Here is an 18,957-nt window from a genome sequence, read left to right on the forward strand (position 1 = left end):
AAAATAGATACAGAACTGTTTATGTTATCTATTATTCTTAAGAGAGTTTTAGCAGTTTGTATGTTTAAAGAATTTGTCCATTTTATGCAACTTAGTGAATTTGTTGGCATAGAGTAGTTCATAGTATTCCCTTATTATTCTTTTAGTGTTGGTAGGGTTGCTATTGATGTCCACTTTCCATTCTTGATATTTGCAATTTGTGTTTTTCTTGCTTTTTTTTTTTTCTCTTGGTAAATGTTGTTAATTTTTTTCCAGTGAAAAAGCTTTTGGTTTTGTTAATTTTCCCTAACTCTTTTGTTGTGGATTTTGATTTCTGCTCGTGTCTTTATTTCCTTCCTATGGTCAATTTGGATTTAATTTGTTCTTCTTTTTCTAGTTTCTTAAGGTGGCAGCTTTAGACCATTGTTTTCTTATTCAATTCAAAATATTTTCTAATTTCTCATATGATTTCTTCCTTGACTCATGGATTGTTTATAAGTGTGTTGTTCAATTTCCAAATATTTTCAATTTCCTAGATACCTTTTTGTTAATAATTTCAAGTTTGATTCTGTTGTGATGCAAGAAATACTTTGCATAACTTAATTATTTAAACTTTTAAAGATGTGTTTTCAGTGACAGAATTGGTCTGTCTTGGTGAATGTTCTATATGCCCTTGAGATGAATGTGTATTCTGCTGTTGTTAGGTGGACAAAAATCAATTAGGTCAGGCCGGGCGTGGTGGCTCAAGCCTGTAATCCTAGCACTTTGGGAGGCCGAGATGGGTGGATCACGAGGTCAGGAGATCGAGACCATCCTGGCTAACACGGTGAAACCCCGTCTCTACTAAAAATACAAAAAACTAGCCGGGCGAGGTGGCGGGCGCCTGTAGTCCCAGCTACTCGGGAGGCTGAGGCAGGAGAATGGCGTGAACCCGGGAGGCGGAGCTTGCAGTGAGCCGAGATCCGGCCACTGCACTCCAGCCTGGGCGACAGAGCGAGACTCCGTCTCAAAAAAAAAAAAAAAAAAAAAAAAAAAAAATCAATTAGGTCAATGGTTTATGATTTTATTCAGGTTTTCTATATCTTTACTGATTTTCTCCCTACTTGTACCACCTACAACTGGGAGAGGAGGGTTACAAGAGACTTTTATATCTGTCCTTTCAGGTCTATCAGTTTTGTTTCACGTAGTTTGAAGCTCTGTTCTAAGGTGTATATACACCCAGGATTGTTATGTCTTCTTGTAAAATTGATTCTGTCTTCACTATGTAATGTCCCTCATTATGCCCAGAAATATTTCTTGTTCTGAAGTCTATTTTGTCTGACATTAATACAGCTATACAGCTACTCCAGGTTTCTTCAAGTTTTATTTTTGATTGACACATAATAATTGTACTTTTTTTTTTTTTTTTTTTTTTTTTTTTGAGACGGAGTTTCACTCTTGTTGCCCAGGCTGGAGTGCAATGGCTTGATCTTGGCTCACTGCAACCTCTGCCTCCCAGGTTTAAGCAATTCTCCTGCCTCAGCCTCCCAAATAGCTGGGATTACAGGCACCTGCCACCACACCCAGCTAATTTTGTATTTTTAGTGGAGACAGGGTTTTGCCATTTTGGTCAGACTAGTCTCGAACTCCTGACCTCAGGTGATCTGCCCACCTCAGCCTCCCAAAGTGCTGGGATTGCAGGCATGAGCCACTGCGCCCAGCCTCAATAATTGTACATGTTTATGGAGTACAGTATGATGTTTTGATACATATATATATTGTGTAATGATCACATCAGGGTAATTAGCATGTCTATTGCCTTAAACACTTATCATTTCTTTTTTTTTTTTTTTTTTTTTTTTGCCAATGCAACAGCTAGTCTTTACTGGAAAGAAGAAACTTTACAGCACATTTTGAGTAACTTAGTACAGGCGCTCAGTGTGCCAGCCGGTGGGGCACCAGCTTGTAATGGGCTCCACAGCGGGGGCATCGCTGGGCCTCGCCTTCATGCAGCCAAAACCAGACGACGCTGGTATTGTCCTCTTCACAGATGCAGCCCACTATTCTCTTGTTGGTGATGGAGGGAACTAAATTAGGGTCTTCCTTGGTGCCTGAAGCTCCCTTTGGGGGCAGTATATTGTATGGGTCCAGTCCCTTCCTTGCACCCAGCATGACCTCCCTCTCCAACCCAGTCGCCTGCTCGTCATCGGTGGGAACACCACCTCCAGATGCCATGGAGCGCACCGCGGCCACGCCACTGGGGCCGCGAGCCCTCAGGGCCTGCGCTGCCAGCGCTCCAGCTCCGCGAAGTAACCTTGAAGCCCTCGCGTCCTCAACACTTATCATTTCTTATGGTGAGAACATTCAAAATCCTTCTACCATCTTGTTAGATGTTTTCTATTCATTCTTTCTGGTCTTCTTTCTTTCCATCTTTGTCTTCCTTTGGATTGAGTATGTATTATGTCTCCATTTCATTTCCACTATTGGCTTATAATTTATACCTCTTCAAAAATTTTTGAGTGATTAAAAAGAGAGAAAAATTTTTAGGGAGTGTCCTAGGTTTACAACTTGTATCTTAAATTAATCAAAGTCTACCTTTAAATGATAAAACGTTACTTTAAATACAGCAAGAGGGCCGGTGCCGTGGCTTACATCTGTAATCCCAGCACTTCGGAAGGCCGAGGCAGGCAGATGACCTGAAGTTAGGGGTTCGAGACCAGCTTGGCCAACATGGTGAAACCCTGTCTCTACTAAAAATACAAAAATTAGCCAGACGCGGTGGCAGGTGCCTGTAATCCCAGCTACTCGGGAGGCTGATACGGGAGAATCACTTGAACCTGGAAGGTGGAGTTTGCAGTGAGCCGAGATCATGCCACTGTACTCCAGCCTGGGTGACAGAGTGAGACTCCATCCAAAAAACAAACAAGAAAAATAAGGATAGCATGAGGACCTGACAAGAGTAGACTGCACACCCTTTCTTCCCGTTTTTCATAGTGCAGTAGTTCCCCCTTATTGGCAATTTCAGTTACTTGTGATCAATCCATGTCCAAAAATATGAAGGTACTTTGAGAGAGAGAGAGACTACATTCACATGGCTTTTATCACAGTAAAGTGTTATAATTGTCTTATTGTATTATTAGTTATTATTGTTAATCTCTTACTTTGCCTAATTGATAAACTTTATCATAGGTATGTAGGTGATATGGTTTGGCTGTGTCCCCACCCAATTCTCACCTTAAATTGTAATAATCCCCACATGTCAAGGGTGGGGCCAGGTGGAGACAATTGAATCATGGGGGCAGTTTTCCGCATACTGTTCTCGTGGTAGTAATTAAGTCTCACGAGATCTGATGGTTTTATAAATGGGAGTTCCCTTGCCCATACTGTTTTGCCTGCCACCAAGTAAGATGCGACTCTGCTCCTCCTTTGCCTTCCGCTATGATTCTGAGGCCTCCTCAGCCATGCTGAACTGTGAGTCAATTAAACCTCCTTTCCTTTAGAAATTACCCAGTCTAGGGTATGTCCTTATTAGCAGTAAGAGAACCGTCTAATACAGTAGGTATAGGAAAAAACATAGCATATACAGGGTTTAGTACTATCTGCAGTTTCAGGCATACACCAAGGTTACTGGAATGTATCCCCTGTGGAGATTGTTATAAATGCATATGTAAAAGTGAAACGTATGACAACAATATATTTCACTTTTAATCTGCTATAAATATCCAATACGTTGCTACTACTTTTGCTTTAAATCAGAGATTGGCAAACTATAGCCTGTGGACCAAATGTAGCCTGCCTCCTGTTTTTGTAAATATAGCACACTTAATAGTTTATGTATTGGCTATGGCTGTTTTTGCACTGCAATGGCAGAATTAAGCAGTTGCCCCAAAGACCGTATGGCCACAAAACCTAAAATATTTACTATTTGGTCCTTGACAGGAAAAAAATTTTCAATGCCTGTTTTAAATAGTTATCTTTTCAAGCATTTAAAAGGCAACCATATTTTTTATGCTTACTTTTATTCCATTTTCAGCACTTTTAATGTATATCCAACTTGCTAGCTGGTATCATACTCCTTTACCTAAAGAACTTCCCTTAGGATTTTTTTTTTTTGTAGTGTTGGTCTGCTGGCAATGAATTCTCATAGTTTTTGTTGGTCTAAGACAATCTTTATCCCTTCTCTTTTTTTTGATATAAAATTCAAATAACAAAATTAAACATTAACCATTTTAAGGTGTACAATGGCATTTAGGACAAATACAATGCTGGGCAGCCATCACCTCTATCTTTTTCCAAGACATTTCATCACCCCAAAAGAAAACTTCCTTCTCATAAGCAGTCACTCCCCATTCTCCCTTCCTACATCCTCTGGTAACCACTCATCAATCATCTGCCTCTACGGGTTTACCTGTTCTGGATTTTTCAAATAGATGGAGTCGTATGACATTTTGTGACTGGCTTCATTGACTTAACACAGTGTTTTCAAGGTTCATCCACATCGTAGCAGGTATCAGTATTTCATTCCCTTTATAGCTGAATAATATTCAATTGTATGGACATACCACATTTTGTTTAGCTGTCAACTGTTTCCACCTTTTGGCTACTGTAAATTATGCTGTGTTGAATATTTGTGTGCATTTGTTTGAGTCCCTATTTTCCATTCTTTTGGTTTTACCTAGAAGTGATATTTCTGGATTATATGACAATTATATGTTTAACTTTTTGAGGAATTGTCAAACTGATTACCATAGCAGCTGCACCAGTTTTCATTTTTACCAACACTGTACAAAGGTTCCAATTTCTCCACATCCTCACCAATACTTGTTATCTGATTTTTTTTTATTATGAACCTAGTAGATATGAAGTGGTATCTCAAGGTGGTTCTGATTTGCACTTCCCTAATGACTAATGATATTGAATATTTTTTCATGTGCTCTGGAGAAATATCTATTCAATTTTTTGCCTGTTTTTCAAAAAAATTATTTTAGATTCGGGAGTATACGTGCATGTTTATTACATGGGTTCATTGCATAATGGTGGGGATTTGGCTTCCAGTGTACCTGATACTCAAATACTGAACATTATACCCAATAGGTAATTTTTCACTTCCTTTCTGTCCTCTCCCTTTTCCTTCTGTCCTTCCACCTTTGAAGTCTATTCTCTCCATCTTTATATCCATGAGGACCCTTTGTTTAGCTCCCACTTATAAGTGAGGACATGCAATATTTGAATTTACCTATTTTTAAATTTAATTGTTTATCTTTTTGTTGAGTTGTAGGAAACACTACAGCTTTCATTCTTTTTTAAAATTTATTTTCCCATAAATATTTATTGTGAGGGACAATAGAATGGCTTTAGCTACATATTGCGCGATTCTACATACATTCTTTAGTTACACACTGTATGATTCCATTTAGAAAAATGGCATTATCCTCTAAAGCACAAAGACATTATGGAAAAGGCAAAACTGTAGGGATAGAGAACAGATCAGCAGTCATTTGGTGTAAGGGGTTGGGGAAGGGCTTTACTACAAAGCAACATGAGAAACATTTTCTAGTGATGGAGCTGTTCTGTATCTTGACTGCAGTGGTGGTTACATCATTACATATATTTGTCAAAACTCATAGAACTATGCACCAAGAGTGATTTTTGCTGAGGAAGCACTACAACTTTCATTCTATATATATTCTGGATATATTTATTTATTCTGGATATAAACATTCATTCTGTGTGTTATCTTTTTCTCTTGACAGTATCCTTTGATGCACAAAAATGTTTAATTTTGATTATGTCCAATTTATTTTTCTTTGGTCGCTTGTGTTTTTAGAAACATGTCTGAGAAATCATTTCCAATTCCAAGGTCATGAATATTATCTCTATGGTTTCTTTTATGGGTTTAATAATTTTAGCTTTTATATTTAGGTCTTTAATTCATTTTGAGTTAACTTTTATATGTGATGTAAAATAAGGATTCAACTTCATTCTTCTGCATGTGACTCTAGTTCTTTTAGCACCTATGTTGAAAAAACTGGTCATTCTCCATTGGATGGTCTTGTCACCCTTGTTGAATATCAGTTGTACATGAATGTGAGAGTTCACTTCCTGAGTCTCAATTTTATTCTATTGATCCATATAGCTATTCTTATGCTGATACCACACTATTTTGATTTCTGTAGCTTTACAGTAAGCTTTGAAATTGAGAAGTGTGACTCCTCCATGTTCTCCTTTCTCAAGATTGTTTTGCATATTCAGTGTCCCTTGAAGTTCCATATGAATTTGAGAATCAGCTTTTCCATTTCTGCAGAAAAAGGCTGTTGGTATTTTGACAGGGAATATATTGAACCTATAAATCACTTTGAGAGTACCGCCATCTTATTAAATCCTCCAACTTAGGAAAACAAGGTGGTTTTTTCATTTATTAAGGTCTTCTAAATTTCTTTCAACAGTGTTTTCTAGTTTTCATTGTAAAAGTCATGCAACTCCTTAGTTAAGTTTATTCCAAAATATTTTATTATTTTAGATATTACTGTAAATTAAGTTGTTTTCTTAATTTCCTTATTGGAGTATTGCCAGTACCATAGAGCTATGTATGTTGATCTTGTATCCTGCAGCTTTGCTGAATTTGTATATTAGCTCTAATAGTTGTTTTTTTGTAGATCTTTTAGGATTTCTCTATATATAGGATCATGTCATCTGTGAACAGAGAGAGTTTTACTTCTTCTTTTTTAATTTGGATGGCTTCTGTTTCTTTTCTTCCTGATTGCTCTGGCTAGGACTTCCAGTACTATGTTGAACAGAAGTGGTGAGAGCAGGCGTCTTTCTCTTGTTCCTGATCTAAAGGGACCAGCTCTCAATCTTTTACCATTGAGCTTGTTGTGCTTTTTCACATGTGCCCTTAATCATATTGAGGCTGTTCCCTTTTATTGCTAGTTTGTTGGGTGGGTTTTGTTTTTTTTTGTTTTTAATGAAAACATGTTGGGTTTTACAGTTACATCAAGTGACATGATCATAGGAGGATTTTTTCATTCTATTAATGTGATGTATTACACTGATTTTCATGTGTTAAACCACCATTGTATTTCTTGGACAAATCCCACTTCATCATGGTGTATAATCATTTTAATATGCTGTTAGATTTGGTTTGCTAGTGGCTGGGTGCAGTGGCTCATGCCTGTATTCCCAAAACTTTGGGAGACCAAGGTGGGCAGACTGCTTGAGGTCAGGAGTTGGAGACCAGCCTGGCCAGCATGGTGAAACCCCATCTCTACTAAAAATTAAAAAATTATCTGGGCATGGTGGTGGTGCATGCCTGTAATCCCAGCTACTCAGGAGGCTGAGACATGAGAATAACTTGAACGTGGGAGGCAGAGGTTGCAGTGAGCTGAGATTGCTCCACTGCACTCCAGCCTGGGCAACAGTCAGACCCTGTCTCAAAAAAGAAAAAAAATTTGATTTGCTAGTACTTTAAAAAAATTTTTTGCATCTATATTCATGCATTTATATTGGTCTGTAGTTATCTTTTCTGGCAATGTTTTGGTCTAGCTTTGGTATCAGGAAAATGATGGCTTCGTAGAATGAGTTGAAAAGGATTGGTATTAATTCTTCTTTAAATGTTTGGGAGAATTCACCAGTAAAGCCATCTGGTCCTGGGCTTTGCTTTGTTGGGAGGTTTTTGGTTACTGATTAAATCTCTTTTCTTGTTATAGGTTTATTTGGATTTTCTTTTTCTTCTTGAGTCAGCTTTGATATTCATGATTGCTAAAAGTTCAAAACACTCTTCTGAAAAAGAAAGTGCATATATACACCATAAATATTCATACAAACACACACATACACACCACACAAACACCCGAGTACGTGGGAATGATCATTTTCCTGGATCAATGTTATATCAAGATTTTTCAATTTCAAGAAGTAACTTTAGGCTGGGTACAGTGGTTCATGCCTATAATCTCAGTACTTTGGGAGGCCAAGGTATGTGAATCACTTGAGCTCAGGGGTTTGAGATCAGCCTGGACAACATGGTGAAACCCCATCTCTACCAAAAATATAGAAATTTGCCAGGCATGGTGGCACATGCCCCTGTAGTCCCAGCTACTCAGGAGGCTGAGGTAGGAGCATGGCTTGAGCCTGGGAGGTGGAGGTTGCAGTGAGCCGAGATCACACCACTACACTCCAGACTGGGTGACAGAACCAAACCCTGTCTCCAAAAAAAAAGAAAAAAAGAAGAAATGACCATGTTCTTTAGAGATAAGAAGTAAAATACTAAGCGAATCAACTAAAAGAGGTAAAAGCAATTGCCTCCGGGAAAAGGGGGAGGAAAGGAATGCTATATATTTTAAGAATTATGCAGAAACATTAGATTCTTTGTAAAAAAAATAAATAAATAAACAATGTAAGTAAACCATGAAAGATAGTTTTATAAGCAGACTGCTGGGATCCAAATCCTGTCTCCACCATTTGGTAGCTGTTTGACCGTGGTCAAGCTTAAGGCATTTGATCTCTCTGAGCTTTAGTTTTTCCATCTGTGAAATGAGAATGACAATAGTACTTACCTACATAAAGTTTTGCAGTACTAAAGGAGACAGTGAATGTAAAGGGATTGGCTAGTAAGTGTCCCGTAAAAGGAAGTTTATTGCCAGTATTATCAGGCTCTCCCAGACCAACCTGTATATAGGAGGAAAACAAACTCTATTTCTCCTATTGTCTCACAACACAAAATACTTCTGACACCAGATGTAGGGGATGGGCATGTTTCCCCATAGACCAAGCAATCAACCAATTGTTCAGATTCTGCAGCAGACACGAATCTAGTGCCCTCCAATTTAATTCAATCACTGTATTTACCTAGAGGTATCGTCAGATCTCACAGCTCGAAGGCTTGAGCCCAGGAGTTTGAGCCTGCAGTGAGCTATGATGGAGCCACAGAGCTCCAGCCTGGGCAACAGAGTGAAACTCCGTCTCTAAAATAATAAATTTTTCAAAGATATGTATTACTTTGGAGATTCCAAGGATTTTAGGAGTTGTAAGCCAGGAAATGGGGGTAAAGAAAAAATGTATATGTCAGAATATCACACAACCTGACTTCTCTTTGGGCTCTGCCAGAGCCGCCTGATCACTCTGAAGACCCTCATTTGTGGACTGTCTGGCTGCTCTTGGATATGTCTCTTCTCCCAGGACCCCTTGCAGATGGCTTTGGAAGGGCCCCAACTTAGGTCCCCCTGGGCTCAGGCTGGCTCTGCCCTACTGCGACCCCTCCCTCTTGGGGTCAAGGCTTTGTTTTCTTCTTAAAGACCCAAGATTTCCAAACTCTGTGGTTGCCTTGCCCAGCTAAAAGGGGAAGAAGAGGATCAGCCCAAGGAGGAGGAAGAGGAAAACAAGACAAACAGCCAGTGCAGAGGAGAGGAACGTGCGTCCGGTGTCCCGATCCCTGCGGAGCTAGTACCTGGAAGCTCTGTGCCCTGGGCGCCTTACAGCCCTGCACCTGCCTGCCGCTTCCCCACTGAGGCCATGGGCCCGGGAGTTCTGCTGCTCCTGCTGGTGGTCACAGCTTGGCATGGTAAGAGCAGAATGGGGGGCGGGGGACTTTGATGGGGTGTGACAGAGAAGACCCCTGTGAAAGGATTTAGCCCTTGCCCCTCACTGGGTGTCCCCAGGCTGTGTTTTAGTCTCCCCATCACTGGACTGCAGGTTTGTGGGTATCTGCTTTGGAGAGGTAGTGGGGTGAAAAGAGGTGGGTGTGGTGGAGCTGGTCCACCTGGTGCTGTGGATACGTCCCAGCTCCGCCATCCACTCACTGTGTGTCCTGAACAAGCCTCTGATACTCTTGAGGCTTCAGTGTCCACTTCTATTCAATTGCAGGTGTTGGGGGGCAGGGGGACAGTGATAGACTAGACCAGAGCAGTGCTTTTCATACTTTCCTGTGCATACAAGTTACCTGAGGATCTTGTTACAATGCAGATTCAGACTCGGTCGGTCTCAGGTGCAACCTGAGATTCTGCATATCCAACACACTCCTGGGAGAGGTGAGATGCCGGCACTGCTGGTCCAGACCTACGCTGAGTTGGGAGGACCTGGAGAGCCCCTGATGGCTCTGGCAGCTCTGCCAGCCTGTGATTTGATGATTCTATGCAACACCTGGCCTGGAAGGGCCTGATAGGGGTGGTGGTTCTTCCTTGGGTGGCTTGTGTAAGGGGTCAGAGGGAGAGATGAGGTTGACCTCTCTGGCCCAGGGCTCAGGAGAGGGGAATTTGGGGTGAAAGGGGTATAGGGCTAGAGGAGGGATTGGGAAGAGGCCAGCGAGGGTCTCCTGGGCCAGAGCCCTCCCAGACACAGGCTGCCAAGTCTCAGGAGGTCCCCAGGCAGCAGCAGTTCTGCAGAATTTCCATCTGGGAGGGAACATGACAAGAGGTGAGGGGCTGCTGTGCTCGGCTTGTTGGCCCAACAAACACATTTCTATTCTATTGCCTGCTTATTCGAAGGGACCTTGGGGGAGGATGGGGATGGAAGGGGAGAAAAGACAGCCTCACCCTGGCCTCTTCAAAGGAGGACCCTGGGGCTGTGGCACTTCTGGTCCCCGATGAGGAGATGGCCCACTGACCATCCTTTTCTGGCCCAGGCAATCCCACTGAGCTTGAGTGTCTGGCTTTTTTTTTTTTTTTTTTTTTTTTCCTGAGACAGAGTCTCTCTCTGTCACCAGGCTGGAGTACAGTGGCACAATCTCAGCTCACTGCAACCTCTACCTCCTGGGTTCAAGTGATTCTCCTGCCTCAGCCTTCTGAGCTGGGATTACAGGGGCACACCATCATGCCTGGCTAATTTTTGTATTTTTAGTAGAGATGGGGTTTCACCATGTTGGCCAAGCTGGTCTCAAACTCCTAACCTCAGGTGATCCACCTGCCTTGGCCTCCCAAAGTGTTGGGATTACTGGCATGAGCCACAGCGCCTGGCCTGGACTTATTTTGCAGTGTAACTTACATGCAGTAGAAAGCACAGGCTCTTAAGTTCAATGAGGTCTGACAAATGCATACACAGTGTATCCACCACCCCCATCGTCTCAGAGTCCCACAGGTTTGATTTCACTGCCTTGTCCTATCCTTACACCCAGAACCTACCTGTGGGGCAAAAACTAAAAAGTATCTGAGCCAGGTCTCAATTTGTTTTTTATTATTATTTTTTTAATTGAGATGGAGTCTTGCCACCAGGCATGGTGGCTCACACCTGTAATCTCAGCACTCTGGGAGGCCGAGTTGGGCAAATCACCAGGTCAGGAGTTTGAGACCAGCCTCACCAATATGGTGAAACCCCTTCTCTACTAAAAAATGCAAAACTTAGCTGAGCGTGGTGGCAGGCGCCTGTAGTTCCAGCTACTCAGGAGGCTGAGGCAGGAGAATCACTTGAACCCAGGAGGCAGAGGTTGCAGTGAGCCAAGATCATGCCACTGCACTCCAGGCTGGGCAATAGAGCAAGACTCCATCTCCTTTTTTTTTTTTTTTTTTTTTTTTTTTGTTTGAGACGGAGTCTTGCTCTGTCGCCCAGGCTGGAGTGCAGTGGCATAGTCTTGGCTCACTGCAACCTCTGCCTCCCAGGTTCAAGCGATTCTGCCATTCCCAAGTAGCTGTGATTACTGGTGCCTGCCTCCATGCCTGGCTAATTTTTTTATTTTTGGTAGAGACAGGGTTTTACTATGTTGGCCATGCTGGTCTCTAACTCCTGAACTCAAGCGATTCCCCTGCCTTGGCCTCCCAAAGTGCTGGAATTACAGGTATGAGCCACCGTGCCTGGCCTCAATCAATGTAGAAGTTTATTTTGCCAAGGTTAAGGACATGCTGGCAAGAAAAACAAAACATGGAGTCACAAAAATATTATGTGGTCTGTGCCATTCTGGATGAATTCGAAGGCTTTAACATTTAAAGGGGAAAGTGGGCTGGAGGGAAAAAGGGGACATTGTGGTAATCCACATGTTGCAAAAGAAAAGTAGCAGGTAGGGGAACAGTCAATTATCTCGGTTCAGTAAATTGGCTCTTTACATAGGGAAAGTGAGCATAGAGGAGCTGCCTGTGGGATATTTTACCTTTCATCTGTCGCTATCAGCTTAGGAAAAAAAGGCAAGGCAGCTTCTTGCATGACTCAGTTTTCAGCTTGAGTTTTTCCTTTTGGCAGAGTGAATTAGGGTCCGGAGTTTTTATTTTCCCTTCCCAGGGGCATGGTGTGTGGGAAGGGGGCCAGATGGTTGTCCAGGGTCCAGTCCCAAGAGAAAGAAGAGATGGGGGAGGCTGGAAACCTAAGTTTTCAGCCCAGTAGACCAATGGTGAGTAGATGAGAAGCCACTGGGAGGAGACTGGGGATGGTACTGGAGGACTCTAGAGAGAGAGGGGGGCTCGCTCTTCATCACTGCGATGAGATCCTGGGCTGAGAAGGGGCTGTAGCCAGCCTTGGTGTGCAGTGTGTGTGTGTGTTGGGAGAGAAGAGTAGAGATTGGCGCACATTCTGGAAGTGACGATGGAGGGGCTTCCAGGCAAGTGGGAGCTAGTGGAGAGGTGTAGGGCATGGGGAGAATTGGGGAGTGGAGATGAGGAGGGGAAGAATGGACAGGCACAGAAAGGGACCTCAGTTAATGTTCATAGCCCATGCCCCCACCCCGAGGAGGATGGGGACCAAGCTGGCTTCCTTCCCTGCTATAGCCAAGCCAGCAGGGGAAGTTGGCTGTGGAAGTTGCGGGTATCAGCCTTATCCTGTGTGAATATCTGGGACAATAGGATAGGACAAAATAGGACAGACATCGTTCCCTGGCCACATTTCCTGGAGGCCGAGGCAGGGTCTAGAGAGACAGGCTGGGGGAAGGGATGGGAAAAGCCCCCTGTGAGGCGTGAGGCAGGTGTAAAAAAGGAACAAATGGAATCACAGAATCCAAGGTTAAAATCTTGAGTAATCAGAGTTGGCCCAGAAGGGACATTAGAAATGTAGCAATTAAAGCAGGTACCCAGGCAGGAGCAGTTCTATATATCATCTCACTCAACCCCCCTGAAGTTTTTGGGGTGGGAGCTGGGATGATTCCCATCAGACAGAAGAATAGCCTGAGGCTCAAAGAGGTTAAGCAACTAACCCAGCTGGTAAGGGAAGAACCAAGTTCCAAACCCAAGTTGGTGTGAGCCCACACTCCAAGCTGTTTCCTGCTATAAAACCCCCGCCTGGGGGCCCGAGACTGCCGCCGCAGTGATAGGGTAGCCCCAGCTCTGTTGAGATTTGTTAAAAGGCTGCTAGAAATGACATTTGTCCCTATTCCTGGTGGTTGCGCTGCATAGGAGGCTACAACCCCAAGCGGCAGCCTTGGCTGTGTTCACAATTCACTCAGTCCCTTGTGCAGATAGAGTCTTGGGAAGAGGGGATGTACATTCTGATGAATACAAAATCAAAACATGAATTAAGCCATCCCAAAAGGACTTGAGAGAGAAAACCTTTCCAATTCTGGGCTCTATGGTGGGGCAGGGGGAATTCCCATTTCAAGGGGGTTTGCAGAGAACGACCGAGAAACCATGAATTCACCCAAAGCCCTTGGGGCTGGCCTGTCGTTGTGCCCCCATCACTGGGAATAGGAAGGGCCAGAGCTGAGGAGTTGGATGGCCAGGGTCAGCCAGTGGATCAGCGTCAGAGCCCGGCCTCACAGCTGCCCCGCAAGTGGCACTCCCTCTCCCTGCCTGGAGAGAGGGCAGTGGCTAGGAGGCTGGGGAAGCAGAAGTGAGAACATCCCTGTAGAAGGGCCACAGGCTGAGCGGAAACCGGGGGCTGAGCCTGATGCCAACAATGTGTTTCCGCCCATACAGGCTGGGGGGCGCCTGGCAGCCCCTCGGAGGCTTGAATCAGCTCTCACTTCCCTCCTTTGCCCCTATTTTAGGCCCTGGAAAAATGCTGACGCTGCAGAGGCAACGGGCCTTCTTCCCAGACAGCCTGATAGGGGTTTCAAGTTCTCTTTTCTCCTTCAAGAAAATTTTCCTTAAAAGAGATTGGCTTCCCGGTAAACACAGATGTGTGGGGGTGCAGGGGTGCGCTGCTGGGTGTAGATTAGGAATAAACAACATAGTGACTAACTCTTACTGAACCATTTATTTGGTGACAGGTGATGTTCTAAAGGCTTCCCATGCATTTAAAATGCCTAACATAGCGATGAGTGGGTATGATGATTATCCCTATTTTATAGGTGGGGAAACTGAGGCACGGAAACTCCCATCCCAATGTGCTGCAGACCAGATGTCCATCAGTGGGAGTGGGCACACCAGGAGATTCCTGGGACCTCTCTAACTCTGCTGGGCTAAGATCCTACATCTCTTTTTTTTCTTTCCTATGTGAATTAAGTCAGAGGACTTGGCTGTGAACATTCCATTCATTTCTTTCTTCATTCGGTGGTAGAAATACATCCACTTTGTACACAGGGTTAAAAGAGTTCATTCCTGGGGAGAAGAAAGATGTCATCACAGCAGGGTAGACTGAGGCAGGAGGCTGAGGACCCCAGGGAGACAGAGGCCTGAATGAGAGGCTGAGCAAGCTGCAAGCCCCCTTTCTCAGAGAAGGGACCTCCTGGACATCAGAGACATCAGTCTAACCCTGAGTAGGTTGAGGGTTATGACCAGGGGGCAGGGGCTAATTCAAGGTGGTCCCTTGATGGCACAGCACCATCCCTGCCAGGCTACCACCCATCTCAGAGTCAGGTCGGCCCAAGGGGTGCATCCTAGACCTCACTTCTGTCTGCTGTCCCTCCCACCAGGTCAGGGAATCCCAGTGATAGAGCCCAGTGGCCCTGAGTTGGTCGTGAAGCCGGGAGAAACGGTGACCCTGCGATGTGTGGGCAATGGCAGTGTGGAATGGGATGGCCCCATATCACCTCACTGGACCCTGTACTCTGATGGCCCCAGCAGCGTCCTCACCACCACCAACGCTACCTTCCAAAACACAAGGACCTATCGCTGCACTGAGCCTGGAGACCCCCTGGGAGGCAGCGCCGCCATCCACCTCTACGTCAAAGGTGAGGAGTCTGAGCCTCCTCCCAAGAGGCCTGGCCCAGCAGGTCCCACTACAGTGGGCCCTAAAATTAACAATCGTAACAATTCAGCTCTGCATTTACTGAGTGCTGGCTATGAGCAAAGACCTGGAAGAGCTTCTAATGTGATGCAGTCCTCCCAATGACCCTGCAAGGCGGGTCTACGATGATGCATTTTCTAGAAGTGCAGGGAGATTGTCCAAGGTCACGCAGCCTCACATAGTGGGACTAGAGTGGAGCCCAGGTGCGTCCGACTCTAGAGCCCCATGCTGAAGTGTCCACTGAACTGTCCTGGCATGGTGTGAGCTCAGATGAATGACCAGCCTCTCTGAACTTCCCTGTCACCTATGTCCAAGTACTCCTTGGCCCAGTGGAGGAAGGGCAGTTATAACCCTGTGCCCTTCTCTACCCTAGATCCTGCCCGGCCCTGGAACGTGCTAGCAAAGGAGGTGGTGGTGTTTGAGGACCAGGATGCACTGCTGCCCTGCCTGCTCACAGACCCGGTGCTGGAGGCAGGCGTCTCGCTGGTGCGTCTGCGTGGTCGGCCCCTCCTGCGCCACACCAACTACTCCTTCTCGCCCTGGCACGGCTTCATCATCCACAGGGCCAAATTCATTCAGGGCCAGGACTATCAATGCAGTGCCCTGATGGGTGGCAGGAAGGTGATGTCCATCAGCATCCGGCTGAAAGTGCAGAAAGGTGTGTGGGGCACAAGGGGACCAGCAACCAGGCCTGGAGAGCGGGGACAGAGAGCCAGCAGCCACACGGGTGGTGGCTGGGGACTGGGCGTGATGGGGGGTAGCGGGATGTCCTCCTCCTTTCACTTCTTCCCCTCAGTGGTTCCACGATCATCCATGGGACAGGACTGACAAGGTGTTGGGGCAGGGAGACAAACCACATGTGAGCAAATAACTCAGTGGGCAAGGTCATCTCAGGTCATTACACATGCCACACAAAAAAACATTCAACAGGGTATCTGAATAAGAGTGTGTCGGGTGGGGAAGCCTCACTGAGAAGAAAACACTATTAGAGCTGGAATCTGAATGACATGAAGGAGGTGGCTGTGCAGAGATCTGCTTCAGCAGGGGGACAGTGATACCAAGTGGTGAGGTGGGAACAGGCTCTGAATGTTCTAGGTATGGAAAGAGGACTGAAGCTCAGCCTCAGACACAGATTTCCCACTCGGGGCCTGCCTAAGGCCAGGTGCTGGGCATGTGAAGGGGAGGGATGCTGAGCCAAGAGGCAGGGAGGAGATGGTGGGCACGTGTGACGGCTCTTGCAGTGGCCAGGTAACAGTGGAGGTGGAGTCTCACCCTGCTGGGGTGGCAGGTGGGATTCTGGTTTCTGGGAGGACTGGTGAGAGCAAGCAGGGCCCCAGGCTGAGGACCTGGGCTTGAGACAGCAATCAGTCCCTGTAATGAGGGCCAGGGTCAGAGTGAACTAGCTAGCCCAATGCCCCTGGGACCTGAGGCCATTAAACCTGCCCAGGAGGTCAAAGGACCCCAGCCATGTGGGCAGAGGAGGCCGTTAGGGCTCTTTCCTGGCACTTCATCCCGCAGAGCCCTGGGTTGGCCAAGAGCCAAGGGTCCTGGGCCCTAGCTCTGCCTTGATCCCCCTCAGGGACCTTGGAGTCCTTTCATGTCCCTGGGCCTTAGGAATCTGGATTAGATTATCTTTCAACAGCAGCAATGGGCATAAATATGAATTTAAGGCCTACTGTGCATCAGGCATCTTGCCGGCTGCTGGAATATTCCTGTCATGGATTTGACATTCGACTACAGTCTAACTATTTAATAGAAAGTAAATACAAACGTGATGAGCAAGAAACCAAGCTGGGGAGTGGAGGGGGTGGAGGTGCCAGGGAGGCTAATTCATATCAGCTGGTCACAGAGGCCTCGCTGAGGAATTTTTGAGCTAAAGATCTAAAGGATGAGAACAGCCTCCCATTTTGAAGAGTGGGAGGAAAGGCATTCTAGGAGGGAAAGGTGAGTGCAAAGGCCCTGTGGTAGGAAAGAGGTGCAGGGGGCTGCAGTGCAGTGAACAAGGGGTGGGGTTGTCAGGGCGATCAGAAACAGGTTGGGGTATGGAAAGGACTTTGACTTCTTTTCTGAGAGTAACGGGAAGCCCCTAATGTTTACAGAGGAGAGAGGCATGGTCCCATTTATATTTGTAAGAGGTCACTTTGGTGAAGAGTCCAGGTGCAGGGGGCTCGGAGGGAGGCAGGGAGGCCTCTGAGGAGACTGGTGCAGAAGTCCAGAGTGGAGAATGGTGACGGGACTGGGAAGGGGTAGAGGTGATGGAGAAGGTAGACTTTCCAAGGCCTCTATAGGACAGGACTTGCAGTCGGGGGAGTAGAAGCAGCAAGGCTGCCTCCCAGGATTTGGGATGGGGCAGTGGTGGGGGAAGCCTGGCCAGTGTGGCCTGGCCCATGGCAGGGAGGAGAGCAACAGCTATATCACATTCAGGGAACCTGGGTGTTCAGGGATCTCTCCCCCGGTCTCAGTCATCCCAGGGCCCCCAGCCTTGACACTGGTGCCTGCAGAGCTGGTGCGGATTCGAGGGGAGGCTGCCCAGATCGTGTGCTCAGCCAGCAACATTGACGTTGACTTTGATGTCTTCCTCCAACACAACACCACCAAGGTCAGTCCCTGCGGATCACAAGGTGAAGTCACAAGGAAGGCCACCCTCCCAGCACACCAGGTTTTACACGCTGGAGTCATGGGCCCCCCACTCCAAACCGGCTGTCTCAGCTGAAGGCACAGTTCAGACTCCAGGAGGGGCACAGACTTGCCCAAGATCTCACTCCCAGTCAGTAGCTGACGTAGAACCAGGACTCATGCTTATGCTGCTGAACTTTGTGGGGGTGGGCGGGGGAGGTAGTTCTCTGTCCCCTTGACACATGGCCTTTGCCCCAGCCTTTAGACAAAACCCAGAGGTGAGCTCACTTCTATTTAGCAAGGGTTTCCTAGGCCACCTTTGAGGCCCAGGAATATAACAGCTATTTCAGAAAGACTTTGGGAGACAGGGAGCGGGGGAGGGAGGATTCCAGGAGGGAATCACGCTGGGCTGCCCCTAAGAGCCCCCTCCCTTCCCACTGTGCCTGCCGTGTTCCAGGCACAGCCCTAAGCCACTTGCATGCATATCTCATTTACTCTTCACTACAGTCTTGGGGGCAGGGAGCCCCATCTTACAAGTGAAGAAACAGGCTCAGAGGACAGGCAGATAGTAATTAAAGGCTGAGGATTGGAACCCAGATCTCTCTAATCCCTAAACTACCTTGGTATAACATCTCCATTCCTTCTGGCTGCAGCTCGCAATCCCTCAGCGATCTGACTTTCACGATAACCGTTACCAAAAAGTCCTGACCCTCAGCCTCGGTCAAGTCGACTTCCAACATGCCGGCAACTACTCCTGCGTGGCCAGCAACGTGCAGGGCAAGCACTCCACCTCCATGTTCTTCCGGGTCGTAGGTAAGCATCAGGGTGGTGGTGGACGGTCAGTAGGGATCCTGCAGGAGTGGGAGCAGAAGGGTTTTGAGGAGGAAGCTGATGTCAGGGAAGGAGACCTGCTGAGGATATCTCTGCCAGAGTTCGTTTATCCAAGGCCTGGCTAAGGAGCCACTCTCCAGGAGCTCTCCCTTACCCTGTCCTGGGACCTCTCTCCCACCTTGGAGCTCTTACATTGTATGGCTGCACTGGGTACACCTTAGCGCCATTTTTTGTTTTGTTTGGGGATTGGGGTCCAGTAGCTCCCTACTGGACTGCAGTTGTTCATTTTTTCACGCATTCCTTTATGGACACATGAAAAGACAATGATCACCCAGTGATTATGGGGGAAGCACAGGGTGTCCTGGGAACACTGAGGAGTCCTCCAACCCAGGCTTGGAGAAGGTGGCCTCTAAACTGGGAAGAATGAAAGGTGGGTTAGCTGGGCAGAAGGGTGGGAAAGGAAGGGGAACAGCGCTT

The 18,957-nt window shown here is 46.2% G+C and overlaps 2 protein-coding genes across 2 annotated transcripts in view; one reads left to right on the plus strand and one right to left on the minus strand.

The window, feature by feature from the left end:
* The window catches only part of CSF1R (colony stimulating factor 1 receptor), a 61,007-nt gene that overhangs the window by 17,345 nt on the left and 24,705 nt on the right, over window positions 1-18,957 (plus strand). The window contains exons 2-6 of the mRNA XM_050793633.1: window positions 9,289-9,517; window positions 14,720-14,977; window positions 15,407-15,691; window positions 17,496-17,632; window positions 18,303-18,462. Coding sequence (XP_050649590.1) covers window positions 9,469-9,517; window positions 14,720-14,977; window positions 15,407-15,691; window positions 17,496-17,632; window positions 18,303-18,462 — 889 coding nt within the window. The 5' untranslated portion in view covers window positions 9,289-9,468. The remainder of the gene's footprint in view (window positions 1-9,288; window positions 9,518-14,719; window positions 14,978-15,406; window positions 15,692-17,495; window positions 17,633-18,302; window positions 18,463-18,957) is intronic.
* On the minus strand, window positions 1,821-2,304 carry LOC126956094 (cytochrome c oxidase subunit 5B, mitochondrial-like). Its single transcript, XM_050792964.1, has one exon. The coding sequence runs from the start codon at window positions 2,302-2,304 to the stop codon at window positions 1,894-1,896; it is 411 nt and encodes a 136-aa protein (XP_050648921.1). The 3' UTR covers window positions 1,821-1,893.

The sequence above is a fragment of the Macaca thibetana genome, chromosome 6 (genome assembly GCF_024542745.1).
Source record: "Macaca thibetana thibetana isolate TM-01 chromosome 6, ASM2454274v1, whole genome shotgun sequence".
Classification (NCBI taxonomy): Eukaryota; Metazoa; Chordata; class Mammalia; order Primates; family Cercopithecidae; genus Macaca; species Macaca thibetana.

Bases quoted from the DNA above. Each gene is read 5' to 3' on its own strand.
- LOC126956094 (XM_050792964.1), bottom strand. From the start codon at position 2,304: ATGATAAGTGTTGAGGACGCGAGGGCTTCAAGGTTACTTCGCGGAGCT.